The sequence below is a fragment of the Brachypodium distachyon genome, chromosome 2, assembly GCF_000005505.3.
Source record: "Brachypodium distachyon strain Bd21 chromosome 2, Brachypodium_distachyon_v3.0, whole genome shotgun sequence".
Taxonomy (NCBI): Eukaryota; Viridiplantae; Streptophyta; class Magnoliopsida; order Poales; family Poaceae; genus Brachypodium; species Brachypodium distachyon.
Window position 1 is genome coordinate 12,370,656 of NC_016132.3, and position 19,327 is coordinate 12,389,982.

General features: G+C 50.8%; 2 protein-coding genes across 3 annotated transcripts; both read right to left on the bottom strand.

The window, feature by feature from the left end:
* Positions 1 to 8,821: 8,821 nt before the first annotated feature.
* On the bottom strand, positions 8,822 to 13,514 carry LOC100839498 (UDP-N-acetylglucosamine--N-acetylmuramyl-(pentapeptide) pyrophosphoryl-undecaprenol N-acetylglucosamine transferase). Of its 2 annotated transcripts, none has more exons than XM_010232627.3 (4): positions 12,417 to 13,514; positions 11,229 to 11,337; positions 10,551 to 10,625; positions 8,822 to 9,353 (listed from the first exon to the last, which is right to left on the bottom strand). In XM_010232627.3, the coding sequence occupies exons 1-4, from the start codon at positions 13,358 to 13,360 to the stop codon at positions 9,339 to 9,341; spliced, it is 1,143 nt and encodes a 380-aa protein (XP_010230929.1). In that variant the 5' UTR covers positions 13,361 to 13,514; the 3' UTR covers positions 8,822 to 9,338. The 2 variants fall into 2 exon arrangements, with proteins under 2 accessions (XP_010230929.1, XP_003565791.1); XM_003565743.4 differs by having other exon boundaries at positions 10,490 to 10,625; positions 12,417 to 13,461.
* A 610-nt stretch (positions 13,515 to 14,124) lies between these two features.
* LOC100831236 (receptor protein kinase-like protein ZAR1) lies at positions 14,125 to 19,065 on the bottom strand. The gene is made up of 2 exons (XM_003567707.4): positions 17,551 to 19,065; positions 14,125 to 15,077 (listed from the first exon to the last, which is right to left on the bottom strand). The coding sequence occupies exons 1-2, from the start codon at positions 18,980 to 18,982 to the stop codon at positions 14,425 to 14,427; spliced, it is 2,085 nt and encodes a 694-aa protein (XP_003567755.1). The 5' UTR covers positions 18,983 to 19,065; the 3' UTR covers positions 14,125 to 14,424.
* Between the last annotated feature and the right edge of the window lie 262 nt (positions 19,066 to 19,327).

Genomic DNA, 19,327 nt, shown 5'->3' on the forward strand with positions numbered 1-19,327 from the left:
CACCCGTAGGGTACGGAACCGGCCGTTACCAAACGGCCGGGTGTTATAAGGCGCTTACTGTTGACAAAAGGGGAAAAACACTCTGCCCCCATAGCATTCGTCTTCATCCCCTTCCGCATCTCGCATCTCAGCGCTCCTGCTAGCTTTCGCCCTCGCTCTCCATGGCACCCCCCACCACCAGAAAGGGGAAGGAGGTCCAGGTCTCAAAGAAAGCTGCGGCAAGCAAGAGTGAGGCGGCAACCAAGGCGGCCGCCGCCAAGGACCAGAAGAGGCGGGAGATGCGGGCCACGGTCGCCTTCTACCGCCCCGGCTACAACAGCGAGATGGTGGGAAAGGTCCGGCACGCCGTCGCCTCCAACTTCAACGAGCACGGGGAGACGCTGATCTTCCCGGCGGGCGTCGAGCACCAGGACAACGACTTCCGGGTGTTCGCGCGCTTCCTCCTCAGCGGCTTGGTGCCGCCCTTCTCACTATTCCTCCACGCACTGATGGAGTCCTACCAGCTGCGGGTGGCGCAGCTTCACCCCACGTCGCTGTTCCTCCTTGCCACCTTCCAATTCCTCTGTGAGGCGTTCGTGGGGGTGATGCCGTCGGTGGGACTCTTCCGCCACTACTTCTATCCCCGCATTGACAACGCGAAGGCGATGTCGTCGGGGGTGGTGTTCCGCGCCCGTGAACAGATGAAGTCCGAGTTCATCGTCCGGTCGGGGAAGAAGATCGAAAAGGAGTGGCGGAGCGATTGGTGTTGGGTCTGAGTGGAGGACCCCCAAGAGTTCATCCAGTCGCCGACGGAGCTGCCGCAACCCCAAAACGGCTGGCAGGACAGGTACCATCACGACGCCGACCTCCTCCCCATTGTGGAGAAGATCAAGGCACTGCGGCTAGCGGGGCTCACCGACGTGGACGTGGCGCGCACCTTTGTCCACCGGCGTATAGCGCCGCTTCAACTGCGCTCCCGGCCCGTGTGGATGTACACGGGGCCCGGGGACAGGACACGCCTCCAGCAGGACGACGTGGACTTGGAGACCCTTAGGACGTGGGTGAGGGGAATCTCCGGCGAGACCTTCCAATCAACGCAGTTCCCGCCGGGGGTTTCTTCTCTTCACGCCAGCGTTACGGCGCTCAGCGACATCGTCGGCGCCTTCCTGCCCTGCAACGAGTGGGGGTTGATGGACGACACCCCCACTCGGGTCCCGCACGCTCCCCTGCAAGCACCCCGTGAGAAGCAGGTGCTCGAGGAGAGCGGGGGCGGATCTGAGCCCAGCTGGCCCTCCCTCCAGTCGCTGGACGACGAGGCGGGCCAGGCGGCTGCGTCCCCGGAGGTCGTCCCCGTGGACGACGACGACGAAAGCACCGACAGCGTGCCCCTGATTGTGAGGAGATCGAGGGCGTTTGCAGCAGCCGCAGCTATCTCCTCAACTCGCCGGCGGGTGCCAGCAAGAGGGCGAGGAGCGGTTCCCCGCCCGACACGCCAAGCAAGAGGGCACGCGCAGACGCCAGCAGCGCCGCCGACCCCATCGCCGCAGGGGTCGGCCGCGACGCGATCACGCCCGATGACGGCCCAGCCCCCACGGAGGCAGGGCCGGCAACCGGTATGTCTTCCTTACTTCTCCGCAGCTGCATTTTTCCAGTTGTTAGTCAAACTAATGAAGGTACCTCTTTCTGCAGTGAGCGGCAGCTCGCCCACGGCAAGCCTCTCGGAAGCTCCCGCCGGCGCAGGCGAGGCCGGAGAGGCTCCCCCCGCAAGCCTGACAGCCGCGCAAGGTAACCATCCTGGTCACCCTTGTCCGTTTTTGACAGCTCCATTACTCGCCGATCCTCATGCTTCTAATCGTCGCAGGCACAAGTGCGCCCGTACCTGGAACGGGCGCGGCCGTGGTCGATCTTGACCCGGTCGTCGAAATCGCGGGGGCGGAGGTGGAGCCGGAACCGGCTCTCACGTCAAGCCCCACTGCGACAGAGATAGTGGCTGCGGTGGACACTGCCGCCACTGAGACGGCGCCTCGCGACGCGCCCGCAGCTGCGGACGCGACTGGCGCGGACTCACCTGCCGTCCAGCAGGAGACAGCCCCCGCCGGGAGCAGGGAGGCCTCCCCAGCCCCGGGGTCCCCGGGCACAGGCGCAGGGGAAGTTGCCGGGGAAGGACAGCAAGACCCCCGGGAGCAGGCTGGCAACCTTGCGCACAACCCTACATCGGCAGCGGGGGCTTCATCGTCCTCGGCTGCTCTCCCCGGTACCGACCTCGGCACCCTCGTCGGAGTCACTTGGAACCCCATCACCTGGGATCCGAGCATCTTCGAGCGGGGGCACCGGTTCCTGGACGCCGTCAGGGACCAGCAACAAGCCTTCGTTACCTACTTCAACGAGGTGAGGGAGCACCACGCCGCCACCAAGAACCAACTTGGCGAGGTGCGGGAGGCCATGGAGAGGGAGCGGCAAGAGCTCTCCCGGCTGCGCGAGGAGGCGCCCCTCGCCAGGGAGGAGGCGCGCCTCGCACGGCAGGCCCTGGAGGACGCCAAGGAGCCGGTGGTCCCAGAGGCCGAGCTCCACCGGCAGCTGGAGGCCCAGCGCACGGAGCTTCAAGGGAAGCTGGACTCGATGGCGGCAACCCTCAAGGCGGCCCGGAAGGAGCATGCCGAGGTTCTCGCGATGGCCCAGATGCGGCTTGACGAGAAGAGTGACTTGATCGCCAACTACCGCGGCGAGATCCAGGGCCTTCGCGTCATGCTGGAGGTGCAAGTCAAGGCTACCGAGGACGCGGTGGGAGCAGCGGCTCGGCACGAAATCGAGCTCAGCTCCGCCAAGGACAGAGCGGCCAGGCTTGAGACCAAGCTGGCCGCCGTCCGGGAGGAGCTTGCCCAGGCCGGCGAGGACAATGCGGCCAAGGCCGCAGAGCTCGAGAAGCTGGCGGGCCGCCTCAGCAAGGCCAAGGAGGCTGCCGTCAACGCCCGGCTTCACCACGGCATGCTGATTGGTCAGCGGAAGATCGAGACCGATAAGCTGCTCAAGATTGCCCAAGCGCTGCGCGATCTGCTGCCCAAGTTCAAGCTGCAGGCGGCGGAGGTGGACGGGATGGACGTCACAACGTGGATCCCGCGTACGGCGCCCGACGAAGCTTGGGGCGCTCGACGTCTGGATCGCCCAGTACGGCACCAACGAAGTTGCCAACTGCGCCCGGGAGGTTGCTGGGACAATCCCCCGCGGATTCATCTCCGGGACCCAGAGTTTCCCTTCGAGTCCCTGCTGGACGCTTGGTCCGACAGCGAGGACGAGCCCACGCACGGGCGGCGCGGGCGGTCGGACTCCGGCGAGAAATCGGGGCGGCCTGGCGGCCTGGCGGCGTGATAGCGAGGGGGAGCAGAGGGGAAGAAGAGAGGGGGTCGCGGGGCTTAAAAGGACGCGCTCGGGCGTGCAAAAGGAAGGGCGGAGGAGGAGATTGCGGCGGTGAGCGCGCGGCGGCGGAAAAGGCAGGGGGCGCGGCGGGCGCGGGCGCCTTCCAAACGGGGAAGAACCCCTGACAGGTAGGCCCCACCTGTCAGCTGGTGCGGGCGCGGCGCGGGGGACCGGCGGGGCCGTGGCGCGCGCGAGGGAGTTGGGCCGGTTCGGCCCAATTCGGCTTGGCCGGTCCGTTTGCTCCTTTTTTTTTTCTTTTACCCTTTTCTTTTTTCTGTTTTCCTTATTCTTTTGATTTTGAACTCCAAATTGGTCCAAATAAATTCTAGAAAGTTTGTAAAATCATGTTCTACCATGATACAACTTTTGGGAGTAGTTTCCCCTCAAAATAAAATATATAAAAATACATTTGCCCTATAAATGCCTCTAGGTCATATATCTATTTAAATAAAATATTTTTTCAACTCCAAATAATTATCCAAAAATTATGGGATAGCTTATATATGCATTAAACCCCTTTTATACACAAATCCTATTGGTTTGAAAATTCAAAGCTTAAATGGGTGTAAACAAAGTCTTTTAAAGCCCTTTTGAGATTCAAATTTGAATTCAAATATGCAATTGTGGCATGATGCTCATGGATGCAATGCACATGTAAGAGTTTGAAATTTTTGGGATGTTACATGGTTGATCAAGATGGGATTTGCCCCTCCTATTCGGAGAGATATCTCTGGGCCCTCTCGACTGATCAGATTCGGAAAGCATGGCCATGCGACTTGGGTTAAGTGTTAACCCGATCGGGAATCTGTATCATAGGAACGAGAAGAGAGTCGAGCTATCCACAAGGATGACAAGTACTCGCCTTGAGCTCAACACACATATCGTGAGGCAAAAGGAATGTTGCATATGACACATTGTATGGTTCGTCAATATATCTTGTGATCACTCGGGAGTTGGCACGTGCTGCTAGGCGCCGCTACCAACTATCGACTTGAGTCGGTGCCAGTGGACGAGTAAGGTGTTACTCGGGCCCGCAGTCCGAGCTCGTAGTCGTGTCCGACTGACCGCGAACCTGAAGGGTCACACGCTTAAGGGGTGGGGATCGAGTTGGATCGGATCCAACTCGTATCGGGCTTAGACTCCTAACGGGCCTCAAGTGTTGAGCCCACTAGGGTCGTCTATATAAGTGGAGGAGACCAACCCGGCTAGGGTTACACCAGTCCAGACGCGAGTTATACTCGGCCGTCACACCTCCACACCCAAAACCTTGTGATCGGATCTAGCAGTCCGCCGCACGGAGTTCCTCCTTGTCCGTGTGGATACCTCGGAGGCGCTGCACCTGCGGCGCTTGGACGAACTACTCGTGGGATCGGCGAGGAGGAGCCGGCCGAACGACTACTTCGCATCGACACGCATCATCGACTCTACTTCCGCTACGGGTCTGCGCGTCTAGTGGTAATCTCGTGATCCATTATCTACAGCATTGATCCGGGCGGAATCATTAGAATTTTTATTTTGTGCTAGCGTAGCCTACCGCGTTCCCCAACAGATTGGTCATGGCCGGCAGGCCAATCTGTGCTGACTGAGCCAACGCAATAGCTTTTTGCAACTTCTTCTTCTCACCGGCTATAACGAGTGACTCGGCCAAAGCAGACCCTGTCGCCGCACACTCCATCGAACGCTTGTAGTTGCCGGTAATGGTTATGGTACCGTTCGGCCCCGGCATCTTCATATAGCGAATGTGGGTTGTCGCCATGAACTTGGCCAATGCCGGTCTACCAAGCAGCGCATGGTACGGACTGCCGAGGTCCACCACTTCGAACACCAAGTTCTCATTTCGACAGTTCTCCCTAGTGCCGAATAAGACGTCAACTCGGATCTTGCCTATTGGGGCACAAGATATTCCCGGCACAATACCATGAAAGGTAGTCCAGCTAGGCTCAACCATGTTATCAGTAATGCCGAGTTTGAGCATCGTGTCCCAGTACATGATGTTTATGCTACTCCCATTATCAATGAGAACCTGAGTGAACTTGACGTTAATGTTAGGCCCAATAAGCGTCGGGTCAACCGCCAGAGCATAACCACCAGGATTTGGCATGACCTTGGGATGATCTGCCCAGCTCCAGTTGAGCTCCTGTTCCGACCAGTACATAAATTTCGGTACCGCCGGCATAACAACATTGACTTCCATCTCCCGCCAGCGCTGACTTTGCTTGTCAATCGGCTCCGTGATAAAGATCATGTAGCTGCTCTCTTTGCGGTTCTGCCGGCATCAGCGATGGTTGAGTCGGGTCACCGAGCGCATACATGTCGGCGATCTTGATCATTTCGGACAGAGTAGCCGGCATTTCTCTTTGCAGCTTCTACCATAACATGCTGCCATGCCGGCATCCTTGAGCAAACCACGCTATGTCCTGTGACTCCACTATCCCTTCACAGGAGTTGCGGAGGTTGTTCCATCTTGTTAGGTAATCCCGGTCAGTCCCGTTGTCCCTTTGCTTGCACATGGACAGCTGCTGAGGGCGATTAGGCCTCTTGTAAGTGCTGGTGAAATTGCTAACAAAAGCTTCTTCAAAGTCTATCTAGGAATTGATGCTGCCTTCCGGCAAATTATTCAGCCAGATCCTGGCCGGCCCTACCAGCATTTGGGGTACATAACGTACTGCCCATCTGCGATTGCCGCCTGCCACATGCACTGCAGTGACATAGTCTTCCAGCCAATCTTCCGGCTTAGTGCTGCCATCATACGTTCTCGTGCCCCTGGGCAGCTAGAAACCCTGGGCTGGTGTCTCCCTCATGATCCGGTGCGCGAAACAGTGCGGTCCCGGAGGGCCTTGTTCTTCCAAAAGCTCCGATAGATAGATTCTGTCGAGCTGATGCCAGGCATCCAGCGGTGCCACTTGCATGTTCCCTACCCGGGCTCCGAGCGGGCGAGATTATCATGTTCTCGCCTGAGATAACCTTCATCACCCATGGCGAGTACCCGTCATCGTAACGGTCTTGCCGGCAATCTTCACCTCGATACAGGGGGTTGCGCCCGACACCCTGCTGTCCTGCAGCAGTATTGGGTGCCGGACCCCAAGGTTGGTGTCCATGACCAGCCGAGTGAGGCTCTTGCTGGTCTCGGCGATTGTTGCCGAGACGCAGACCACTTTGGTTGTCATCGACTCTCCTGACCATTTGCTTCTCCGCCAGGGCCGGATCATAGCGCTCTAGTCGCTTATCTCGGCCTGAATTGACACTCTTGTCTCTTTTGCCACCAAGCGAGGAGGCTTGTTTGTCAACCCGGCCATCAGCGCTCGCGGTCGAGTGAAAAACTTGAGACACACCGGGCTTGCCGTGCACCCTCATGTATGCCTCATTTTGCTCGTTAGCTGTGCGCAGCAACTCTTTCATGCGCAACTGGTGCAATCGGAGCGCCTCTCCCGTGAGATTTGGCAACTCTTCTGCTGCTGCCTCGGCTTCCCTGAGATTCTTAACAGGGGTGTTGTATTTCGGCTTCAGTGCCGAAGCAAAACTTGCCGACACTGCGGGCATCCCCCTGCCATCTCTAGCTATCTTGGCGTTCAGGTTCCTGCCACGGTTACGCACTTCTCCAACTCGGCTAGGCTTAGTCAATGCGGTAGAATTGAGACCATGTGCTTTGTTATACTCACGGAGCGAAATATCAAGCTCTTGCCGAGCATGAGCCACGTCGACAGCTTCTTGCAGCAGTTTCTGGCGTTCCAACTCCAACTCAGCCTGCAGCTGGGCCGGGTTAACGTTTGACGCCACCGGCACGATCAGCCGTTCGATGGCGGCCTGGAGCTGAGTTGGCTTTGGTGGCAATGCCGATGTACCGGCTTGAGCAGCTATGTTCTCCGGCTTCTCCATGGGAAACTTCGCCGTTCTGCCGGATTTGCTTGGGAGCGCGCCACTCTCGGCAGCGCCCTTGCCAGCATCACCGCCGTGAGCCGTCACCATGACCTCCACACGGTCAGCGGGGCAGTTGACATGCCGGCCACGAACTTTGCAGACAGCGGGGGGATCTTCGGCCACCACCACCTGCTCGGGGTACCTGCAAGTACTGTCAGTGGCGACATAAACCTATGCATGCCGAAGTTGATGAAACGTCCGGTGCAGGGAAGCGGTGCGTTGTTGAAGCAGCCGGCGTTGTTGTCGATGAAACCCAAAGAGCGGAATCTTTCGACCAAACTGGAGACCACGCACTCTCCGGTGACGAGGAAGCTTCCCGTCCGGATGAAGCAGACTCCAGCCAACGCCGCTGCTGGCCCCACGGTGGGCGCCAACTGTCGTGGTGGTGTCACGGCAGATGCCATAGGATGGCTTACGTTGGGGCCAATGGACGAAGGAGGATCCGGAGGAAAGAGGACGTGATGAGAACAAAAACAAACACAAGAACACACACACGATTTACCCAGGTTCGGAGCCCTCTTGTTGAGGTAAAATTTCTACTTCTGGTTGGTTGTATTTGCCGAGATACCAAGATCTACAATGGTGCTCCTTGAGCAGTTTTCTTGAGGAAGAAGAAGAAGGAGAACACCCTAGATGACTAAGTGCTCGATCTCCCTCCTGGGAGGGGTAGTGCTCCTATTTATGGACCGCCCATGTCACACTGACATGTGGATCAAAGGCTAACGTTATCTTCTACGGGCCCCGCCGGGCACGTCCTTCGGTTCGCTCTGGAGCGCACGGCAGGGGACAAGGCAGCTTTACTTTTCCTGGCGCCAGGCAACACGTACAGTGACTGCGCGCCGGCTTCCATCATCGATTCTCTTTCGGTGCTTCTTTGCGCAGTCACCTGACACCGAGACGTAAGCAACAACTGCTTTCCTGTGATAAAGAGGACACTGCTTTATTTTGTGCCATGTGATAAGGATAAGACCGTTAGCACATCTCGGCGTCGGCCGAGATCGGAGTACTTATGCTTATCCTGCAATCACATAAGACAAGATAGAGGTGTCGGCATATACGTGGTACGCCGGCCCGGTATTAGTTTGGCTTAAGTATGCCGGCGCACATGCTTGTGCCGGCTTTGCCTTCGTCAACTCGACTAGTGTGTGTCGTCTTGACCCTGTCCGGGGTCATCCCCCTGACACCCCTACAACGACGGCTACCAAAAACCCTTTACAGGGTGACTCTAACCCTAATCGGGTGGGCCAGGGCCCACGCCACAACTACGGCCCAAAGCTGACTCAAAGTGGTTTTGGACAGGCCCAAAAACCATCAAACAAAAACAAAGTAAAACAGTTCAGACTTTAATGAAATAAAAGACTCGAACAACTCAAATCCTAAACTGAACCAAACTTCAAAACTGGTGGTGTTCTAAAATTGAGCTTCACCTCTTCCTTGGCGGAAACTTCAACGCAAAAAGATCAAAACTTCAAAATATATGGAGTCGGTGAAATAGCAGGGGTAGTCGATATCCTCCCCTCATCACGAGGGATCAAAAATATACCTTTCTCTTTTATTGCCAAGTATCAGGGTAATGTAATAAGGCAATTGCAAACTCCAATGATTTGAAACCTTGAGTCAGTTTTACATTCAGAAACGGAGCCACACTACAGTTTAACTGCATGCCATCAAGTCTATGATGTATTTTCTAACAGTTGGCAATCTATCTTTACCCACATAGTGTAAAGGTGACAGCCTAACTGAGCGCTACCTGGAGGCACCATTCCAGATCTTTTCTAACCCAAATTACTTTTTCGTTCAACTGGGTCATTAAATATATTAATTGGATCTTCAGTCTCCACCTCAAGGACCAGATGCCATTCTACTGCACAGCAACTCAGGATTACTGCAATGAAGAGTTCTTGCTGGTGTGTAAAACGAGATTTATGTCGGGTTCGTAGGACCAATTAGCGAACAGATGTGACGAATGATATCAGCCGAAGCATTTGGTCGAGCTGCATATAGTGCCTTCTGAGACATCTCTGCCATCAATTTCTCATTACCTGTATAACGAGAATGGTTACAGAAACATCAGTTTGAAGGAAGAAACATGACAATTGCCATGAAAAATGTCTTGCAAGCACAAAAAAAATATGAATATGAGGTTTCATCGAAGAAGTAAAAAGCACAAAAATCTATTAAACATTTGCGAACATCCATTGTGTGAGCAGACTAACAATGCATGGCCAAATAATGACACATTCCAATATAATATAAATTATTTGCTCGAGAGTACTCTTTGCTAGATGCTCATGCAGCACAAGGAACCTATGGAGTTTGGCGCCAAACGACTAGAGTGGATCACCGGAGAGTTTATGTCCCAGTTTGGGTGGCGTGCTAGTTCTAGATTACTTAGTATGTAGGTCGGTTCAATGTGTGTCCTGTCACACTTTTTTATGGGGTCGTGTGTTTTCAAGTTGCTGCGAATAATGTTAAGACTTTAGGCTATATGCATCCTCGATGAAAAGGCCAGGGGTAATAAAGCTTCCATTTTCTAAAATTCAAAGATGCTCCTGCATTCTGTAAGGCCAGCAGTGTTTCAACCAGATCATTAACAAGTATGTAGGTCGGTTCAATGTGTATCCTGTCACACTTTTTTATGGGGTCATGTGTTTTCATTTTTCAAGTTGTTGCGAATAATGTTAAGACTTGGGCTATATGCATCCTGGATGAAAAAGCCAGGGGTAATAAAGCTTCCATTTTCTAAAATTCAAAGATGCTCCTGTATTCTGTAAGGCCAGCAGTGTTTCAACCAGATGATTAACAATGCATTTTAATCAGACAACATACTTACTCAGTATTGGTCAAGACCAAGAGAGAAAACAACGACCTACATAGAGAGCCAGTAGCGTCACAGAACATTATGACTAATAAGCAACAATGTTCAGCAAGCATCAAGATCTAAACCAGGAAAACACGCCCTGGTTGAAAGTATTACAAACATTTAAGGAGACTATTCAATACATTCACAGATTCTGTGTCCGTGTATTGTAATAATTCTGGCCATGTGAAGCATAATAAGCAGTAAACCAATTACGTATAAGTTCCAACAACAATAAGTGTCACAACCAAATTCTGCATTTTGCATGTTTCATATGACCATGCATAATTCATCAAACTAAGTTCAGATGCCACATACCAAAAACTTCATCAATTGTATATGTTAGACTACTAGAATCAAGTTCATCTTCCGTTATGACCTTTGCTCCCATGACATCGGCCATGATATATGCATTTTTCGTTTGATGGTCATCCACAATTGTTGGCAAGGGTATCTGAAGAAAAGAGGCGACAAGTGATCTGAACAAATTTGCAGAAACTTAAAAAAAATATAAAAAAAACGTAGGTATGCAATAGTGGATGCTTCATTTTAGAGTTTAGGAACTTATGCATCATAAAATTTACCAACAGATTCATAAATGTGTATCATGTTGCACACTTGCAAGAAATTATTGAAAAAAATAGATCAACTACACCATACATAAAAAAGGAAACGATTCAACTTATGTTTTGAATAGTGCAATTATAAGTGCACTTTAAAATTAACTTTCAAAGGATTATAATTCTAGCATAATAGAATTGGTCAAATTATGTGACCGAGAAGATTTATCTAGTTAGCGTGCTCCAAACATGTTACTACATGAAAATTCTTTAAGCTTCGACACAACTCACAAGATGACTTCCCATTGCAGAGCAGCTAAGTGTTTTTTTTTACTAAACAAAGAGGAACTCTTACTTTGAACATGCCAGTTATGAAACAAGGAACTTTTAATCTGAGCACAACAAAAGCTCGTTCTGTTGATAAAAGACAGAAAAGCAAGTACATCTATTCAACACAAATGGAGCACATAACAGTAACTTGATGTGATCTATGATACCAGAATTGCCGGTTTCCCAGTGACCAATATCTCAGTGCAAGACACTGAACCAGCTCGTGAAACTACAACGTCCGTAGCAGCATATGTGATGTCCATCTCACGCAAGAACCTTTCAAAAGAGAGATATCATGAATCAGTATACGGAACAGACATAAGCTAGAAATACAAGAATTTTCAACCAATACTCTATCTCAAATGCCTTGGTATACAGCCTTAAACAAATGAACACTACAAAATGTCATTGACTGCAAAAGATTTAAACCATGGGCTGAAATTACAACCTGCAAGTTACAGTGCAAATAAAGACTAAAAAACCAAGTTTAGATGCGGCAACCAAATTGAGAAGAAGATTTTAGAACAGATTAGGGTTTATATATCATGGTGTTGAAATTTTTACCGTCAAGTTACTATCTGCAAATAAAAAATTTAAAACTAAGAAAGTTTAGATGCAGCAACCGAATTGAGAACAAGACTAGAGTTTACATAACAATCAAAACTAGAAAGACTGCCCTCTTTAATTAAAAAGGTAGTGTTTTGCAATCCAGATCGATAATATTTCTCATTTTTAAGATATTGACAGAAAAGGAGGCTCTTAGTAGCTACTGCAGGGGAATATGCCAGCAAAGGTGAAATATATCAATATTCTCCAGTTCCTGAACTATGATAAAAACTGGACCTCTTCTGTAAGTATCATGTAACCAAAACCTTCTCTAGTTTAAGAGGAAGTGAAAAGACAAGCAATATATAAGAGCAACTCCAACAAGGCCCTCAGCCCACCCCTCACAGTCAAATACGAGGAAAAGCTGAAGAAAAAAAAGTCTCCTACAAACCCCTCATCCCAACCCTCATTTCTGTCCAGTGTACCCCCCACCACTTTGCTGCTCATATCTAGGGGCAAGATGAGGGCTCCTCATCCTCGATGTGAATGCTGAATACTGACTGACTCACTAATAGTAATTGGAAGGTAGTTGACCATTTTATGTTCCACGAGAAGTTAGACACATTCCCGTCAGCAACCAGAAATGTAGATAATTGTCACCAAAGAAAGGCCATTCCAACAGCTAGATGTCTACACGCATCCTAAAATGTAAAGAACATCAATCATCCAATATAGTTAGTTGATCCCATTATTACTATTGGATGAAGTTGCAGGTCAACAAAAGGAAGGAAGGAAGGAAGGTAACTCACGGGGTGAGAAACAGCCGGCGATGGCCCCTGACGAGGCTCTCCATCTCGCAGAAATCCTCCGGCCCCGTCTGCCATATAATGTACCTATTTTTCTTTGTCGTCAGCATCTCGTAGTACATGTTAAGCACTGCCACATTGATCTGCGGCGACCCCACCGTCCCGCCGAGCACGAGCAGGACCTCCGCCCCCTCCTCACCAACTAGCCCGGCCCCGGGGAAGAAACGTGCCATGGCGGCGGCCTTGGGCACCTGGCAATCGCGGATGGACATGCGGACAGGGTTCCCGTAGACGGCGCACTTGCGTTTGGGCAGGAGGCGGACGGGCGCGTTGAAGGCGAGGAAGATGCGTTGGGCAAGGGGTGCGAGGAGGCGGGTGGCGGGGGCGGGGCCGGCGTCCTGGTCCTGGATGACGAAAGGGAGGCGCAGGAGCAGCGCGGCGATGCAGGTGGGGAGGGCGGGGGGCCCGCCGGTGGCGACGAGGAAGTGGGGGCGGAAGCGGCGGAGGTGCAGCGCAGCGGCGAGGAAGGCGCGGGGGAGGCAGGGCGGGATGGGGACGAACGGGTAGGAGGAGGAGGCGGCGCTGGCAGCCTCGAGGGACGGGGCGGGGGAGCCGAGGAAGAGGGAGCGCGAGGAGGGGAGCGAGGCGCGGAGCTCGTCGGCGAGCGCGAACGCGGCGTAGACGTGGCCCCCCGCACCGCCGCACACGAAGGCGACACGGAGGGAGTCGTCGTCGTCATCGTGGGGAGTTCCGGGGTCCGAGACTGGGGTGGGGGGCTCGCTGGACTGGGAGACTTGGCAGCGGCGGCGGCGGAAGTGGCCACTGCTTTCTGTGGGGATGATTAGGGGCCGGACGCCCGCGAAGCTGACGGTTTGTGTGCTGGGGTGGCGGCGAAGGAGACGGCGAGCGAGCAGAGGAGGCGAGACCGGCCGGGTGATCGCCACCATTCTAAAAGTCCACTCTGGCGAGGCGAAGGTGGCTGGAACTGTCAAAGTCGTTCGTCGACCGTCGGAGAAGATTAGAGTAGACAGGTCGGCTGTAATAAGACACGAAAGCACCAGGAAGTCAGGAACTGGCTGAAACGTTGACGCACGAACCAGCTCCTTTGCGGGGAGAAAATTGCACATTCCACCGTCTATTGAAAACGTTGACGCACGAACCAGCTCTTTTGCGGGAGGAAATTGCACATTTCACCATCTATTGGAAACGTTGTTGCGCAAAACACCAACTCTACGAATTGCAGAGTTCACTGTATATCGGACTACTCCGTTATGCATAAGTTCTAATAGAGTTTTAGGCGAGTTAACCACGTTTCTGACCCATGGGTCTCACATGTCAGCGCCAACATGGACCAATCCCTTTTTTCCACGGTGGACCGGGTCAGGTCCGGAGCCAACTGATTAAATGGAAATCACGCCCTTTTGCAAAAATTTAACATGATGTGTTTGTATTTTGAGAAAAAGTTGACATGGTGTGTACAAGAACTAGATCTCTGCATATATTTGTTGGCGCTGACATGCGGGGCCCACGGTCAGAAACACTCATCTAAAACTTTATCATGACTAATGTGCAACGATTACCCCAATAGGTGGAGAAAAATTAAAAAAAAATCATAGAACTGATGTTTTGCGCAACAAGGTTCCCAATATACGGTGGAATGTGCAATTTCCTCCCTTTGTGGCCAGCGGCTTGCTGGGTTCGTCATATAACAAGAAAAAAAAACAGCATCCATGGCCCATTTTTTGCAATGGAAATGCTCAATATGATAATTGCAGTACTTGCAGTTCAGTCTTAACAACACCACGATGTGACCATCATGGTGTTGAAATGGTCAATATCATAAACCCATGCTAGCTAACCGATGGTCGATGGAACCTGAACTTGTAAGGGCCTAGCCGTGGGGAAAAAAGAGATTTCGTTTACATAGTTAACTAGCTTGAGGTCACCCCAAGGTGACATGCTTGAGCTGTACAGTGATCATATGTTCTCTGCAATGACAACGCCTCAATTTCTAGCTTGAAACGTTCAGGCGCTCCAAGGTTTGTGTGACATGCCTCATCGACGGCCTCCTCTCAGGATTCGCCTGAATGCAAGCGAGAGCGATCTTGAGTACAGCGATCATCTCATCTTCCCTTTCAGACTCCCTGGCGAGGAAAGGATCTAGCACATCAGCAGATTCTTTCTTCTCTTCTATACAGAACTGAACCCATTGAACAAGGTCCATCTGCATAGTTTCCAAGAGAACAACTGGCGATCTGCCAGTAATTATTTCGAGCAAGATCACACCATAGGAGTAGACATCCCATTTCTGTGATGGTTTCAGTGTTATCAGCGCTTCTGGTGCTTGGTAGCATGGACCTTTGCTCAAAATAGGGCACACTGAGGCATCTGGGTGCTGAATCTGAGCCTTTTCTAAACCATCTCGATCTGACTCCGCAAAGGGTGATCCTCCTCCAGCAATATTTGCAAGTCGCCCAAGGCCAAAATCTGAAATATAAGGTTCCATCCCCGTACCAAGAAGAACATTGTTTGGCCTCAAGTCCCCATGTACATACTTTTTAGGACTAAATTCATGTAAGAAGGACATCCCACTGGCGACTCCTTTCATGATCTTAAGACGTGCATCCCATGGCAATGGTGAGAATGTCATTGACTCAGGTTTACCTAAAAGTAATAGCAAATTAACAAATCTGATCAGTGAATTCACCACTAGCCTGAGGATGTGTGATAGTAACATTTTCTAGCAAAAATCCACATCGAAAAGAAATGAATGAAGTCAAACTTTGCCACCTACGAGAGCATAATGATACAGTAGTGTACCGAATACTTTTATATGAGCTAGGAGCAATCTGAGCTGTCAGCTCAGGCTGCTGGTCTATGTCTTCTTTTTTAAACAGGCTACATATAGTAAATGATCTGTTCTGTGTACATCATGTCCCTGATGAATGCAGGGACTGTTTAGGGAAGGAAGCTAATAATTACAACCTTTTCATAAATTTTGGGAGAGAAAAGGATGGTTTTTGTCTCTTAAAGAAAATGTTGTGAATCTGATGTTGTGGGTATGAGATATTCATCGTGATGCTTGAAAGAAATTCAGCGATGCCTGTTGTTTCATAAATTTATTAGCAAGTCGTTTATCACTAAAAAAAGACAAGGTTGTTTTTGGCCAGCACATTCTGCTCCTTTGGTGCAGCTTCATGCCACCAAAAAAATAACTGCTGATTTATTAGTTCGAAGAATATTTGTGGCAGTGACGTTAAAATATATATATTTCCCTTACTTTGTTCTCCAGTTATGTTCCTGAGGATGGACTAACCGTGAAAGTTAAAGGACATTCAATTGCTGCTACCACCATTTGTTCTTATGGATCTTTTCATTAAGATAATCCCATGAAAGAATACCATTCCACTATGGTAATGTGCAGAGTATGGGATGATGGTATGGGTGTGAACTATGGAACGCAAGAACTGTTCATAGTTGATAGAAGAAGGCAAGGTAATGACATGCATGAATCGGAAGTGTCGCCGCAAAGTTACTTTGGCAGCACACAAGCCTGCTGCTTCATGTCATATATAGGTTCAGAATTTATGTGTGTACTTGGGTGAACTATACAAGTATTCCTATTTGTTAGGATAGACATATTACATTCCATCAGTGGTAGCAATGCAACACTCTTTCATATGTCCACAATATCGAGAATCGTTATCATTTTGTTTCTGCAGGGGATGCAAGAATCATTCACAGTTTGTTTTTTAAGTACAAAACGGCATAAACAAATTCAGAACTGATGGTTATTTTATATACTGTAAGAAACTACAATTTATTGTAGTTGTTAATATTTATTCTACTATTCGATGTTTTCTTGGTTAGACTGGCTTTATTCTAGGTATTTTTAGTTCTTAATTGGTTTACAGGGGTTTGAAGAAATGTCAGTGTAGGCACGTGAGAAGAAGGGACACAGAGCCTTAAACATAGCAAGAGGTTGGTGACTCCAGACTTATGCAAAGTTATTTGGTTCTGTTAAAAACAGTGCTCATACAGAAGAAATATATATGATACGCCTTGTGTGCTTCCAACAGAACACGTATTGATCATAAACCAGCAGGTTTAACTCTCGTGCAACTTCAGTGTTGTATACAGTAAAAGTAAGGTTTATTTTATTTTCTGTGTTTTGAGAAATTTTCACTCTGGATTTTGTTTCTAGGATGGCAAAGTTTAGGCAAAGCGCATCTGGCTGGAGAAGAGCAAGAAGCTAGCTACTAGTGGAAAGAGAAAAGCTTGCAAAAATGCTATTCTAATTATAGTTTATTGCACCCTCCCACTTTGTTCTGTACCTCTATCACTTACATTGAGTCCAAACATGGTTATTAGTAGCATTTAGTTGGATACTTATCAGATCTTGCCTCTACGTATGGATCTTTAATTATTGGCATCTAATTGATACTTATCAGATCTTTGTATGCATTCAGCAAATTCGTTGTGGCCTGAATACTATTTAAGGGCAGGTTTCATAAGCCCAATGCTAGCTAGGTATTCTGTACTGTATGGAGTATTTTGAGAATTCTTTGCAGGCAGTCATGTTCATGACGCCCTTGCTGGTTACAATTGGCTGTTTCTGACAATCAGGGGAGGCTATCTACATGTGTTGATTCCATATGTTGCTCAATATGAAATAAACCGCCGTGAATGCTCTGATCGTTTTGCGTATTTTTTGCCATTTTGGAATGATATGTAGCATGTGCACAAATATGTTGGAGCGGATACTTAAATAACTTGCATAGTGTTACTATCTACATAAGTTTACTCAATCAGCATATATCCCTGCCTTAAACATGTACATATCAGTTCATATGCGTATTGGACAATTGGTCTTGCTTTGCTGTGAGACTTATTCTACTCATGGTTCCCGGCAGTAGGAGGCACAGCGAAGTGCGCTAATCCATTTAGTAAAAAGCTATATGACAAGGGCAAACCTAATTAATTTTGCAGTGCAGTATATTAGTGAACTAGGATCCTGATCTACAAAACAGTATTACTAATATTTATGGGACTTTTCATTTGACAGTTCTAATAAACAACAAAAATAATAGAGAACTGATGGAACCTGGGTACTATAGAGCAAAATAGCAATACATACCATGAATTGCTGCAGAGAGGCTGCCATTAGAGATGTAATCATATATCAGCAACTTCTCATCAGAAGACCAGTAGTAGGCCTTCAGGGTAACAATGTTGGGATGCCGGACCTTGCCAATAGCGTCAACCTCAGTCTGGAACTCCTTAAACCTCTGCAACCCTCCCTCACCAAGCCGCCTCACTGCCATACTGAGCCCGTCCTCGAGAACCACCTTATACACAATCCCAATCCCGCTCTTCCCGAGCACAAGAGCCGATGCCTTGAGCAACTCATCGAGATCAAACCTCACTTGCCGATCCAACACCACAAGATCATACTGCTCTTCCTGGTCCAACGCCGTCTCAGATTCGTCCCTTCTAAAACACCCGCAATCCTTGCCAGACCTTGAGCCTTTAGAGCCAGCAGCCCCACCCTGTCCCTTCTCTCTGGGAAACACTGTCCTCCGATAGCAGTACAAGAACACCAGGGCAATGATCAAGATCCCCACCACATCACTCAGAACAATGGCCACAATGGCAACCTTCCCCAACCCCTTGCCCCCGGAACTGGCTGGCGCCGACTCCCCAGGCTTGGATGATGGCATGGCGTCCGGCGAGCATGGGTTCTTGAGTGGCGGACCGCAGAGCCCTGGGTTGCCCATGAACGCCGTCGGGCCACGGTTCTCCAGCGCCCCATTCTGTGGGATTGGCCCGGACAGGTTGTTAAACGTGAGATCAATGTATACCTTCTCCGGTAATTTCCCAAGAGTCGCCGGGATCAACCCGGAGAAGTCATTGTGCGACAGGTCCACTGTTCCCTCGAGCCTGGACAGGTTCCCGATATCCTCCGGGATGCCGCCTGAAAACCGGTTGTAGGACAAATCGAGCCGCTCCAGTGCCGAGAGCTCCCGGCCGAAGCCCGGTGGGAGCGGGCCTCTAAGGTTGTTGTGGCCGAGCGCCAGCGTGCGGAGGCGCCTGCATTTCAGGATCGACCCGGGGAGGGAGCCATTGAGGGAGTTGGAGGACAGGTCCAAGATTTGGAGGTACGGCAAGTCCCCGAGTTCCCGGGGGACGAGGCCATAGAGTTGGTTCCCTGAGAGGACGAGGCTCTGGAGCCCCACGGCGCCTGCGACGAGCGCCGGCGGGAGGGCGCCAAAGAGACGGTTGCTGCGGAGATTGAGGTGGCGCAGAGAGTCCGGGAGCGCGGACGCAGGGAGGGCGGCGACCAGACCCTTCCTGGGAAGGGAGAGCGCGACGACGCGGCGGGTGCCGCGGTCGCAGGCGACGCCGTTCCAGGAGCAGGGGTCGTCGGTGGAGTTGTTCCAGTCGGCAAGGGCCCCCGTGGGGTCCCGCAGGACGGCGGCCTTGAAGGCGAGCAGCGCCTGGCCGTCGGCGGTGAGCGCGTCGGTGGCGACCGGGAGCAGGAGGAGGACTAGGGAAAGCACGGTGGCCATGGGAGGAATGACAGTGGGGACTGACCGACTGCGGGGACTGAGGAAAAATGCTCGGTGTGGTGAGGTTTTTTTAGGCCCGAGATCGACGGCAGCACCCTTTACAACAACCGGTGCTTTTTCGTTTCATTTTTAATCGGTTTCCTACCAGAATCCTCCTAACTACGTTTCGTTTTTCTATTCCGGTGTTGACCTCGAGCGGGGTGCAGGACTTCAGGGCGCAGTTTCTCTATCGGCATCTAATTGTGTACAGTAGGTGTTCCAGAACGAACAAATGCTCTTTCATTTTCTGTTTGTCAGACGCATCTAAAAAATCCAGTATTTTCTAGTTTGTAGGCCATGTACTTT

Bases quoted from the DNA above. Each gene is read 5' to 3' on its own strand.
- LOC100839498 (XM_003565743.4), bottom strand. From the start codon at position 13,360: ATGGTGGCGATCACCCGGCCGGTCTCGCCTCCTCTGCTCGCTCGCCGT. The intron at 11,338-12,416 runs GTGAGTTACCTT...CTCTTTTGAAAG, and splicing joins CGCCGGCTGTTTCTCACCCC to GTTCTTGCGTGAGATGGACA. The intron at 9,354-10,489 runs GTATGTGGCATC...CTCGTTATACAG, and splicing joins TACAATTGATGAAGTTTTTG to GTAATGAGAAATTGATGGCA.
- LOC100831236 (XM_003567707.4), bottom strand. From the start codon at position 18,982: ATGGCCACCGTGCTTTCCCTAGTCCTCCTCCTGCTCCCGGTCGCCACC. The intron at 15,078-17,550 runs GTATGTATTGCT...TATTACTTTTAG, and splicing joins CCTCTCTGCAGCAATTCATG to GTAAACCTGAGTCAATGACA.